Source organism: Elephas maximus, chromosome 20 (genome assembly GCF_024166365.1).
Source record: "Elephas maximus indicus isolate mEleMax1 chromosome 20, mEleMax1 primary haplotype, whole genome shotgun sequence".
Taxonomy (NCBI): domain Eukaryota; kingdom Metazoa; phylum Chordata; class Mammalia; order Proboscidea; family Elephantidae; genus Elephas; species Elephas maximus.
This window is the reverse complement of record NC_064838.1, coordinates 53,479,183-53,491,913: the sequence shown is the minus strand read 5'-3', so window position 1 is coordinate 53,491,913 and position 12,731 is coordinate 53,479,183. Positions and strand designations below refer to the sequence as shown.

General features: G+C 42.0%; 1 protein-coding gene across 4 annotated transcripts in view; it reads right to left on the bottom strand.

Moving 5' to 3' along the window:
* ARIH2 (ariadne RBR E3 ubiquitin protein ligase 2) overlaps positions 1-12,731 on the bottom strand; it is a 62,462-nt gene that overhangs the window by 15,730 nt on the left and 34,001 nt on the right. For all 4 annotated transcript variants that reach the window (XM_049861899.1, XM_049861900.1, XM_049861901.1 and 1 more), the window contains 4 exons: positions 5,798-5,865; positions 2,925-2,988; positions 1,450-1,600; positions 318-439 (listed from right to left, as the gene is read on the bottom strand). In XM_049861899.1, the coding sequence (XP_049717856.1) occupies positions 318-439; positions 1,450-1,600; positions 2,925-2,988; positions 5,798-5,865 (405 nt within the window). The remainder of the gene's footprint in view (positions 1-317; positions 440-1,449; positions 1,601-2,924; positions 2,989-5,797; positions 5,866-12,731) is intronic.

The following is a 12,731-nucleotide window of genomic DNA, read 5'->3' as shown; positions in this document are numbered from 1 at the left end:
TTGACTGCCCCAAATTAGACCCCGAGCGCTCAAACATCTACTGTTCTCCCAGGTAACGACGGATGCCTGCCCAATCTACAGAAGAGGATCGGAGGTCACATAATGAAGAAGCAACAGACTCGGATTCATACTTCCTGACTCCGGGGTCTGTGCTCTTCACTACCACTCTAATGGTTTTCAAACTTTCTTAAAGCCATAGAGCTCTGTCTTCAAATGACTGCACCTAATAGCAGCCCAAACTATAAAATAACTGTGGACAGCCTCTGGTGGATGGTAGGCCCAAGAAGACAGACAGCAGAACAAGGGGCTGGTCATACCTCCACATAGTCCCTGAAGAGGTAGCGTCTGTATTTGTCTCTCAATTCTTCATTAGGCAACAACGGAAACACAAAGTCCTCTGGTGTTCGGAGCAGGCAATCCTGAGCCATACAAGAGACTCCTATTGAACAAAGACAACCTGATAGAGTAGGAGTAGTAGGAGACACAGCACTATACTTGGAGTCAATTCTTAAGGATCGGCCAATAAGTAAAATTCAGATTCCATAAAAAGAACCCTTTACAGGTGGACACTTGAGACTATGTTGGCATCTCCTGTCTGAAGGGGAGATGGGAGGATAGAGGGGGTTAGAAACTGGCAAAACAGTCACAAAGGGAGAGACTGGAAGGAGGGAGCGGGCTGACTCATTGGGGGAGAGTAAGTGGGAGTATGTAGTAAGGTGTATATAAGTTTTTATGTGAGAGACTGACTTGATTTGTAAACTTTCACTTCAAGCACAATAAAAATTATTGAAAAAAACCCCTTTAATCAATCGAATTTATTCAGAGGGTAATTAACATATTTGCCAAGTGATGCACCTAAAATATTATCTCAAATTACATACACATCACCAACAGCACCACTTAAAAAAAAAAAAAATCATCAAAAGATTCCTATAGGGTTCTTGACCAGCAACTGAGTTTTATGAAGTTTAATATGACGTGCAAGTGATCATCACCAATACACATGAGATTCTGCAGATACCAATTAATGTGATGCTCATTTGGTTTCAATGTCATCAAATCATAGTGTAACAAATGCTCCTGTAAGTATCATCAAATTTGATTTGTGCTGTCACCTAAACAGCAGCAAGCTCTGGGTGTTTCTGAGCTATGGCTGTGACTCGGAGGATCAACACAGGGTAGACAGCTTGAAGACAGTTTTCCCAAAAGTCGAGAGACTGCACCCTTGCACTCACACCAACATATGCGCCCCACAATATCCTTAACTTTCTCTTTCTGCTTAACTTTCTGCTGAGGACTGGGGAAAACTTTGCCAGTGTTCAAACTGGTGTATTTGGGAACCGTAATCAGGGTCAGAAGAAAACACTCAGTTTACTCGAGTACCTGAAAAGGCAGAGTCGAAGATAAAGACTTCAGCCCAGTCTTTTAGAAAGTCTGTGGCAGACTCACCCACGCCCACGCCGTCCTTGACAAGTACTGAGCAGTGCTGCTCCCAGCAGCTGCGGCAAAACTGGTGCTGACAAGCCAGAGAGAGTAGGTTTTCCTTCCGCACAAACTGCATACACACTGCGCAGTGGTGAGGGGGATGGGCTGCAGGGACCTGAGGAGAGGCATAGCCACATGAGTCAAAGGGGAGCCTCCAGGTCCCAGAAGGCCACAGAGGTGCCTCATGCAGCTGGGTGCATGGGAGGTGATCCTAACCCTGCAACAAATGCCACAGCTCAACTGCACTGTATGCACTCTGCAAGTCCCAAGAATTCTGAGCAGAAAGCATACACCAGGAAGGCTTCCTGAAGGAGGCGGCACTTGAGCTGGACTTGCAGAATCACTAGGATTCAGAGAGGCTGAAATGAGCTTACAGTGGTTTACAATATCAGCCTGAAAAGCTCAGAATTTCAGAATTACCAGGATCCTTAGAGGTCATTCAAGGAGCCCCAGTGGTGCAATGGTTAAGAACTTGGCTGCCAACCAAACAGTTGGTGGTTCGATCCCACCAGCTGTTCTGTGGGCTAAAGATGTGGCAGTCTGCTTCCATACAGATTACAGCCTTGGAAACCCTATGGAGCAGTTCTATTCTGTCCTATAGCATCGCTATGAGTTGGTATCACCTTGATGGCAACTTTTTTTTTTTTTTTTTAAAGAGGTTCATTCAGTTCAACTTCTTTTATAGGCTATCCAGGTGTCTTTTGTAAACTGCCCTGATTCAGCACAGCACAAAGGTGCACCTCAATAAGTACTATAAACTCAATCACAAAGGTTCTTAGAGGTTGTGTCTGTAAAGTTTCTAACAGCCCAAATTGCAGTTTTACTTTTCAAGGACAGTGGTTTTTCCATATCAATATGCCCAAACCACAAAATAGCTTTTACCAAGTTGCAACCTGACACATGGAAGAGATGTCACAGATAATTCATTCAGCGTTCCCAGATGAACAGGAAATTGCTATGCATTGTAAACATGGTTCCTAACCTTAAAGCATTTACAGCGTGATAGAGGATATGAATGAATCACTACAACATACATTCAAAGATTTAAAGATAAAACCAGAGGAGTTTGGAGGGGAGTGATGACAGGAGTCACACTCTGTGAAGGAGGGGGCTGTGGATTTAAGTCTTTAAAGGTGAGTTCCATTCCCACGAGCAAAGATGAGGATAAGGCCTCAGCATTCTAGGCTAGGTAAGGCACAAGCAGAGTCCAAAAGTGAGCTCGAGAACATCAAGGCTCGCAGGAGAAATGAAGTGCAGGCTATGTGTAAGTGCGGAGGAAGGTCAGGATGGAGAGGGCCCGAGGACAGGCAATAGTGTACTCTTATTTACAAGGAAACTTTTCAAACTTTATCAGAAATGGAAGATTTAGGCCCACGCTGGAACAAACAGCAAGAGCCAGGTACAGAGGGAGAAGCCTCACTCAAGTAGTAGACACTCACATGTTTTGACGGATTGGGCTGAACTCGAGCCTCAACGAGCAGCTGAGCAGAATTGGACTTGTATCTAACAAAAAGCAGAAATAAAGGGAATCAGAAACTGAAGACAACATTTTTACCTCTGAACAAAAACGGACCAACATGTACTGTGGTCCCACTGAAGGGTCTTTGTCTCCAATTATCGCCTCAAAAAACCAAGCTTCCCTTTTACCTTAGTACAAGTAGTTTTTTCTCTTTCAATTTTTTAGCTCTCAATTGGTAAGAGAATAATAAATAACTCTGCTTCAAAAGGACTGAACTGTAAGATAAAAACTTATGAATGACCAGATCTGCTTTAAGTCCCTTTCTGGAAATACAGGTGACTGTCTCTATGACTTCAGTTCAATCAGACAGCACCATGAAGTGAAATGCCAAGCCATACACTGGAAGATAACGCAGTATACATATAACTGACACAGGATTAGTATTCAGAATAAACAAGGACTCCTAAAAATCAATTTGAAAAGACAAAATAATTAAAAAAAAGGGCAAAATTACATAACCCGAAGAATGTAATCAATGTTGCTGGACTGCACATGCAGAAACTGTTGAATTGATACATGTTCTGCTATGCATATTCTCAACAAAAAAAATTATTTAAAAAATAGGCAAAAGACAACAGGCATTGAAGAAAGCACAAATGGTCATTAAATACATAAAAAGGTGCTCAACCTACTTAATAACGGGACACTGAAATATAAAAGAATTTCATACCACTTTATGCTCACCAGATTGCAAAATTTTAAATGTGACAATATTAGGAACATTCATACACAACTGGTGGGATAGTAGAGCTCCACAATCGCTTTGAAAAACAATCTGGCGTTACCTAATAAAGCTGAAGACCCACATAGCCTACAGCCCAGCAATTTACTTCCTATACGCAACCCTTGAAGAATTACGCGCGTGTACATTAGGAATCTCGTACAAGAGATTTCAGAGCTGATTATAAAAGCAAAAAACTAAAACCCACCCCAAATGTTCTTTGACAGGATGGATAAATGCCCTTTGACAGGAGGATGGCATAAAATGCACCAATATTAATTCAAAATGTTGAAAACACACAGCATGATTCCATGTTTGTGACGTTCCAAAAGCATGCAAAACTAAAAGGTATATCATTTAAAAATATATTTTAAAAAGATCAACACTGAGTTGAGTAAGAAGACACTAGTCACCTGAGAAAGGGAGGGAGGGGGTAGAGTCAAGCAGGGGTTGCTGCAGGGGCCTTCAAGTACAGGTCGTAGTTTCTTATTTGGGTGGAGACTAAAATATTTGCTTTATTATTCTTTAAACCATATGTAAGTGACACGTACATCTTTTTAAAATAAATGATCTCTTTCATAATAAGAATTTAATTCCTTTCTAGAATGAGGTATGGTGTAAACATACACCATATATAATAAATACATACCATACAAAAATAAAAACAGAATTATCACGTGGAAATGAAATTACCACATAAAGCCCAGGTGAACAGGTGACCAAGATACCAGCAGTCACAGCAGGTAAGAATTAGGTCTCCTAATGTGATTTCCTTACTCTACCTCGTCATGATAACCTCCTTCAACTACTACTCTTCTTGAGGGACTCATTTTATTCCTAGTTCCTTCACCAGTATTTCTAATATCCTTAGCCATCCAAATCTTCTCTGCTCTCGAGGCTAGCGAACTGAATAGCGAGAGATACTCCATCACCAGAACCTATGCAGTTCCAGAGTTTTGGGTAGCAGTAACAATAGCACAGACAATGAAGGTTCATCCGCAAGTCTATCTGAGTATATTCAGTTCTCAAGTACAGAGAGTGTAGTCTGTCAATCAGGAATTCATTTGTCCTTCCTGGGTGTGCTGAGCTGCTCCAACTGGTCTGGCCATCCCAGCTGTGTTTAGCCTAGAGAAGGAAAGGCATAAGCCTCCTGTACAGATAAAGGAATCATGCCACATAAAGGAAGACTCACTGGAGTATGAAAGGCCAAGAGTGGTAAGGTAAAACCAGTGGTTCTCCCAGGAGTGATTTTGTTCCCAGGGGTGATTTAACCATGTCTAGAGATATTTTTTATGTTAATGACCGGGGCTGGGAGGCGGTACCTGTTGTTACTGCTACTGACATCTAGCAGGGTAGAGGTCAGGGATGCTGCTAAACATCCTATAACGCATAGAATAGTCTCCATAACAAAGAATTACCCAGCCCGAAACATCAACAGTGCTATGGCTGAGAAATCCTGGGCTAAAAAGAGCCATATGCCTCTGAGGGTGGGGGCCAGGGGAATCTCCCCAGAGGCTGCAAGAGGAGGAAAAACCTCTCATCCTGGCACCCCAAGACATCTTGAGACTCTCAAGTCTGTGCCTCAAGTGCTCTGTTTCTGGAGGAGGTAGGAGGAGACACTCAAACGCCCTGTTTGCAGGAGTGGTGGGTGGTAAGCTGGCTGACTGTTTTTGAGGGCAATATGCAATATGTTATGAGGCATTCCTCACTTTATGTATCCAAAAGAAATAACTGGAGATGTTGGCAAATGTTACCTAGAAGGGCACTGATTAACAATGGCATAAAAAATTGGAACCAACTTCAATGTCTGTCCTACAATAGGGATTTGGAAAAAGTATGGAATACCTATGTAATGAAATACTGTGCCAGCATTAAAACTGGGTAGAAGAATATGCTAAAGGACACAACCACAATATACTGAGCGAAAAAAGGATGCACAAAATGATCCGGTGTTTTAAAAATACGCACACTTTAAGGATATACTTCAAAATATAAACAATAATCACCACCAGATGGGTGAGCAGAGAGGGGAGCTATGGATGATATGGTCTCTCCTCCACCGGACACCTTACCTGTCCAATATCTCTGAGACTTGCCAGTGGAAATTAACTAATATGAGTTTAGCAACTGAATGAGATACCTAGAAAAAAGAAAAAAGAAAAAATCAAATTAAAACTGTAGCTTCCTTCAGAGTGCTCTACGTTTTGAAAAAAATGTATACATTCACGTCTATGCCAGGCCCGGGCTTGATTTCCAAATTCTTCCTCATGGTTCTCTGCTTTGTCTTTTAAGTTCAGGCTCTTACAAACTTAGTGAATTTACAGATCTTTTGGTTTTCTATCTTTGTTTTCACTAATGGTGCTCCCCCAAAAATTAATTTTATTGGAAGCTTAAACAAAACTATCAGTCTATAGTAGATAACAACCCAGTGTCCAATTTAAACAACAAAGCTGTGGGTTCCCTGATGTGATAAAACGTTCCCTCAGGTGCTGCAAGGAGCTGCATGTTGGGAGTGCTCTTCTACTTAGGCCTATTACTTGCAGATTATCTCCAGGCTTGGACTTCCTTCACAACTCCCGTAAAACAAAACAAAACTACCCTGTTTAAAGTACCGAATTCCCTTGAGACAACGTTGGCATCTCCTGCATGGAGAGGAGATGCGAGGGTAGAGGAGCTTAGAAGGGGCCAAAATGGTCACGAAAAGGAAAAGTGGAAGGGGGGAGCGGGCTGTCTCATGGGGGCAAAGTAATTGGGAGTATGTAGCAAGTTGTGTAGGGGTTTTTGTGTGAGAGACTGACTTGATTTGTAAACTTTCACTTAAAGCACAATAAATATTATTAAAAAAAAAAAAAAAAACAAACCGAGTTCCCGGCAGCCTATGAGCCCTAACTGCAAAGGTTTAAAAGTTTGTGGACAGGCTTTCTGGCCCCTAAATTCTGTTAGGGTACATTTAAAGCACATTGGTATGGGTATCAAAAAACCCCAGAATGTGCTTTAAGCTAGCAATTCTACTTCTGTAAATTCTTCCTGAGGTAATGACAGAGGATATGTGTACCACGGTGTCATTAATCCCAGTAAAAAATTAGAAATAACCTAAATGTCCAATAAAAGGGAGCCAAGTAAATATGTGACAGATCCATACAATGGATTACTATGTAGTCATTGAAAAGAATGTTGAAGAAGTAAGCTTACTGACATAGAAAGATGTTCACATTTTAGTGTCAGTTTAAAGAGTAAGCTGTAAGATAGCATGTACATGTTATATCCAAGATAATTTGTTAATAGGGGAAATAAAGCCAGTTACAAAACAAAATACCCTGAGTGACAAGACTGGGTAGAGCCACAGAAGATTAAGATGTGTTTGGAGGCCTTGGTCAGGCTTCCCGGAGAGAGAGAACACTGTGCAGGATGAGGACGTTACTGAATCGAGGAATGGCAAGGACAGAGGTTTCAGCTGAGGAGCCGAGGGAATGAATCCTGGTACACAGAACCTTGGTACTCTACTCACTGGACCTAGTCTTTAAAAGGAGCTACCGAAGACCTACAGTGTAGTGCAAGCCTGGTCGGCAGACAAGAACTACAGAGAAGAAACACAGGGACCAATACGTCATTCCTTCCTCCCCCACAGAGCTCAAGTCACCCCTGAAAGGAGCCATGTACACCTCTAATAAACAAGGGCATATCCTAGTGCACAGTCCAGTGTCAAAGACTGCAATCAGTGAGTGTCTCCCTGTTTTATAGCCCAGGTGCATCTGAAGAAAACCAAAGACTCAAAAGAGCTTACTTCACTTGGGAAGTGGGGGGACCTCCCATTTTCCTTCCATGCAAGATAAAAGGCATTTGACCTATGCACATTGCCACAATATTTCCTGGTTGAGGCCCATGGAAGCTTCAGGCCTAGGATCCCTGAAGTATAGTCAATATTTATTATGTGACCATTACAAAACTATTCATCCATAACAGACCACTGCCATACAACGAAAACAAACACAATGTTTGGTTTAAGCTTTAGCAACTGCTTAAATATAGCTTTTGGCTACAAATACATTTTTTTAAGCATGATAGTAATAACAGTCTTGGATGAGTCTGTCACTGGAATCTACGTCTCTGTTTTTTACTGTGTGAGGGCCAGTTAGCCTTGCACCCACTGCTTTCTGTCCTGGCTTCTAAATGTCTTGTCATACAGTGGCCACCAAAACCACTGCCTTAAAATGGATTCCGACTCACAGCAACCGTATGGGACAGAGTAGAATTGCCCCACAGGTTTCCAGCAAACTGCCACATCTTTCTCCCATGGAGCAGGTGGTAGGTTTAAACTGACAACCTTTCAGTTAGCAGCCAAGCGCTTTAACCACCGCACCACCAGGGCTCCTTCAGTGGCTACCAGGTCCTCGCAAAGGTACTGAGCCATCCGGGAAACTCAGGGGAGTCCCGGCCACATCTGACAGCCACCTCCCCTTACCACCACAGAAGGCTTAGGTGAAGGGGACTTTAAGTTAAGGACATGAGTCAGGCTGCCTCTCACAGATCCACAGGGCGCAGAAACGGGCTGGACACAGGGTGACCACTGGCTATATGCTGATCGTTAAATGACATTATGCCTCAAACTGTGGATTTTAGATATAAAATAGCAGAATTTTAACACCATACCTGGTCTGATCCCTTGTCTCAACAGCACTAACAGCAGCAACAAAGCTTCAGAATTAGCACACCAGGTATAGCCCACCTATGGAAAATAACATGGCCCTCTGCTGAAACCAAAGATTTATCTGCTGACCTAGTCCACCTCAGCATATTCTGACCAACTCAGAATATGCCAGTGGAGCTCTGGTGAGAACAGCTAATGTGACAAGAAAACGCATTTAGCACTTTATAAAACTGACAGCAGAATGATCCGAATCTATTATTTTCATGCCAACAGCCAAGAATACATCAATATATACAAAAGTGGACACACAGGAGCCCTGGTGGCACAGTGATTAAGAGTTTGGCTGCTAACCTAAAGGTCTGCAGTTGGGCAGTCTGAATCCACCAGCTGCTCCTTGGAAACCCTAAGGGGCAGTTCTACCCTGTGCTATAGTGTCCATATGAGCTGGAATACACTTGATGGCAATGGGTTTGGGCATGCAAATATCAACTGTATGCGCTCACACCAGCCCTCTGCAGGGGGTGCTACTGTGATTCCCCAAGTCAGGTGGGGATGTGAGAACTGCCCATATTATGTCCCTAGTACACCATCAGATCTTTCCCTCAATAATCCACCGTAAACCTGAAGGAATTCTGAGAACATTAAGGAAAATTACTGCACCTTGCCCTGTAATGAATACCCGAGAGACCTACAGGACTAGTTCCTGAAAGCTCTCTGAGCAAAGGCAGCACAGGGGTGGAAGAAGACTACCTACAACTTATGCTAAAATCCGGGAAGTTACTTCCTCCCGGATTTGAATCACAAGAGAGGACTAACTGCATACCCCATTCCAGCAGTCTCCCAGAGGAAGAAACTTCAGGCTGATTTGGAGGTGGCGGGCTCAATATTTAAGCTACCTTCAGCAGGAGGGGCAGGACAAACCTGTGGATGATACAGTGAAACCTCTGAGAGCTGAAACGCACCAGGATTGCCTTTTTTTTCCAGGTCAAGCAGTTTTCCGCCTTTGACAGGGTAGAGTCTTAACACTTTCCTATTGCTCGATTTAGTGGAAAATATTTGAGTTTCCTTCTCTGACAGGTTTCTGCTTTACATAGGTTCCACTTTATTACGAAAAGCCACCTTAAAGATAAAAATCTCTGCCTCAGAGTGCAAGCAGCAGAGTACTCTCAGCAAAGAACCACCTGCGTACTTGCACCAGGATTGTTTAGCACTCAAAGAGCTCGGCAAGCCGCTCTGGATCTGGCAAAATCACTGCTTCCCCTCCAGGGAGAGTCCTCCACCCTATGCTATTCTGCATGTGTTCAATGGTGGAGAGAAAACCTTTCGGCAGAATCAAGAGGAACTCTTGTCAGATTGCTTTATCAAGCAACTAACAAGCTACTAGTAACCAAAAAAAAAAAAAAATCAAAACCAGTGCCGTTGAGTCGATTCCGACTCATAGTGACCCTACACGAAAGAGTAGAACTGCCCCACAGAGTTTCCAAGGAGCTCCTGGTGGATTCAAACTGCCAACCCTTTGGTTAGCAGCCGTAGCACTTAACCACTACACCACCAGGGTTTCCAACCTACTGGTAGTTAGCATTAAGTATTACCAAGAATGACAAAGAAAAGGTCAAAACAAGAAAAATGGGTTCAGGGTAGTAATCAACTACTGAAGGCCAAAAGAAGACTAACTTGGGATAAACCTGCAGTTCTATTAGATCAACATGCAATACCAAAAAACAAAGCCCCTGCTGTCAAGTCGATTCCAATTCATAGTGACCCTGTAAGGACAGAGCAGAAATGCAACATAGGGTTTCCAAGACTGTAAATCTTTACAGAAACAGGCTGCCACATCTTTCTCCCATGGAGCAGCTGATGGGTTCCAACTGTCTACCTTTTGGTTAGCAGCCAAGTGTTTAACCCACTGTACTACCAGGCCTCCTTCAACATGTAATAGGAGGGTTGAAAGTTGTATTTATGAATCCTTTTTCTATTTCTAGAAACATGAATCGAGGAAAAGACTAAAAACCAGGAAATTTCTTGTCCAAGAACTAGGAGTCTCCAGGTAATTTACTCAGAGAGACAGAATCTGAGTCCATCATTCTCTCCCATCTCAGGGACAAACGAGGGCCCCCCCCCTCAGCAAGACTAGGTCACTCTTTCCAGCACGCCTGGGAATATCACCCGTCTAAAGAGCAAACCCCAAGTTGGTGGAATCTGACTTTGACAGCCACTTTGGACATTCATAAGATCAGGGGTCAAGAACAGTCATGATGAATTTAAACAAAGACTCTCAAGAGCAGATAAGTTTTCTTATTAAAAAACAAACAAACAAAAAAAACCATGTTAAACTCAAAATTATTCTCAAGGATCATGTTTAATAATTTACATAAAATACTTTAGAAAGCTTAGTGGGTTTAACTGCCAAAACCAGAAATAAAAAAAATCCATGGATTATTTCTGATTTTAGTTCAATTTGGTTCATAATTTCCTAAGATGTTGCTTTCAAATGCTGAATTTCAATCATCCAGAATTGCCGGCAGTGGACATACTAAGGTAGTTTTTATACACCTACACCAGGCAATATAAATTCATTTGTTACCAAATTCATGGAACATTTCCCATGCTTTATCTTGTTGGTAGAACCTGACACTTAGCCTCCCTCTGCCTTAAAATCCTTCTCAATGTCTGTAATGAATCTCCCACAGTACCTTCTGAGGTACCAAAAAAAACCAAACCCATTGCCATTGAGTCAATTCTAATACAGATCCCATAGGGTTTCTAAGACTGTAATCTTTATGGAAGCAGGCTGCCACATCTTTCTCCTGCTGAGTTCAAATGGCCCATCTTTTGGCTAGTAGCCAAGCACTTAACCACTGAGCTACCGGGGCTCCTTGGGTACTGTCTCCTAAGTCCCCAGACCAAGTGTACTCTTCCTCCTAAATCCCCATCTCGGCACTGTTACCCTCCTAAGCCTCCCAAGCTAGGGCCTTCAGCCTGTTCCTCCATGTCTCATTCTTCCTCACCACTCTGTCCTTTCCCATCACCTCCACTCTACTTCCCAATCTCTAGTCCTTCCCCTCCTTGGCACTTCCACCAGAAAAGTCACATTTTCTATCATTTGGACTATGGAAAGTTGTCTTAACTGATATGTCTTTCTATTGTCTGGAACCCTCTCACCCCATTCTCAGAATGAGCTTCCTGAAGCCCATATGTAACAGTAACAGCCAGTTCTCACAGAGCCCTTACGACTTGACAGGAATGGTTCCTACCCTGTTTAAAACCTGTCACTGCTCTCTAATACTGTGATCAGATGAGAGACTCATCACAGAAACTGAAAGGAGTTTTCAGGCAGAGGGAAGCTTACTGTCAGGTTCTACCAACAAGATAAAGCATGGGAAATGTTAGCTCAATTTGGTAACAAAGGAATTTATATAAGACAAACTTTACACCCTTAGTTGAAAAGAGTCATTAGGATCCACCACGACACCCCCCCGCCACTTCAGAGTCCTGCAACTGACCAAGTGACTCCAGCACCCCCATGCACTTGCCTAACTTTTCTCTGTCAAAAATGTCCTTCTTTGTAGCAGACATTTGTAAATTAAAGAACATATTTCTATAGGACTTATATGTCAAAGAAGAAATCACAGGGAAATTAGAAAATATTTTTAACTGAACGGTAATGAAAATATCATATAAGAGAACTTGTGAGATGCAGCTAATATAATGCATACAGAGAGAAGTTTAGAACTGTAGATTTTATATAAGAAAGGTCCAAAAATCAATGATATTAGGACTATTAAGAAGGCAGAAAAACAAGACTAAACTCAAATTAAGTGGAAAGAAGAAAGGAGTTAAGATAAAAACAGAAGTGTATGAAGTCTAAAACAAATAATAGGGGAAAATTAACAAAGTCCAAAAGGTGATTCCTTAAATAGATGAACAAAGCTGACAAATGCCCACAAAAGAATTAAGAAAACAAGAATATAAATTTCTGATAACGGGGTGGAAGAGGGCTATCACTACTAATCTTACAGACATTAAAAGGAAAAAAAAATATATTATGAACAATCTAATCCAATAAATTTGACATCTCGACTCGACGGCACTGGGTCTGGGTTAAGATGAAATCAACAAGTTCCTTGAAAATTACTTCTTACTAAAACTAACACAAAATGAAATAGAAAAACTGAATAGCTCTATACCTTTTTAAAAAAACCACTGCCGTCGATTAGAGACATTAAATTCATGATCAAAAACCTTCTTTACTGAAGAATCATCTTTACTTTGACTCTTTGACAACTCTGTTGTTGTTGCTCTGTTCTTGATTTCTAAGAAGGAAATTATAAGTTAGGAACGAGGTACTGAAAAGGCAG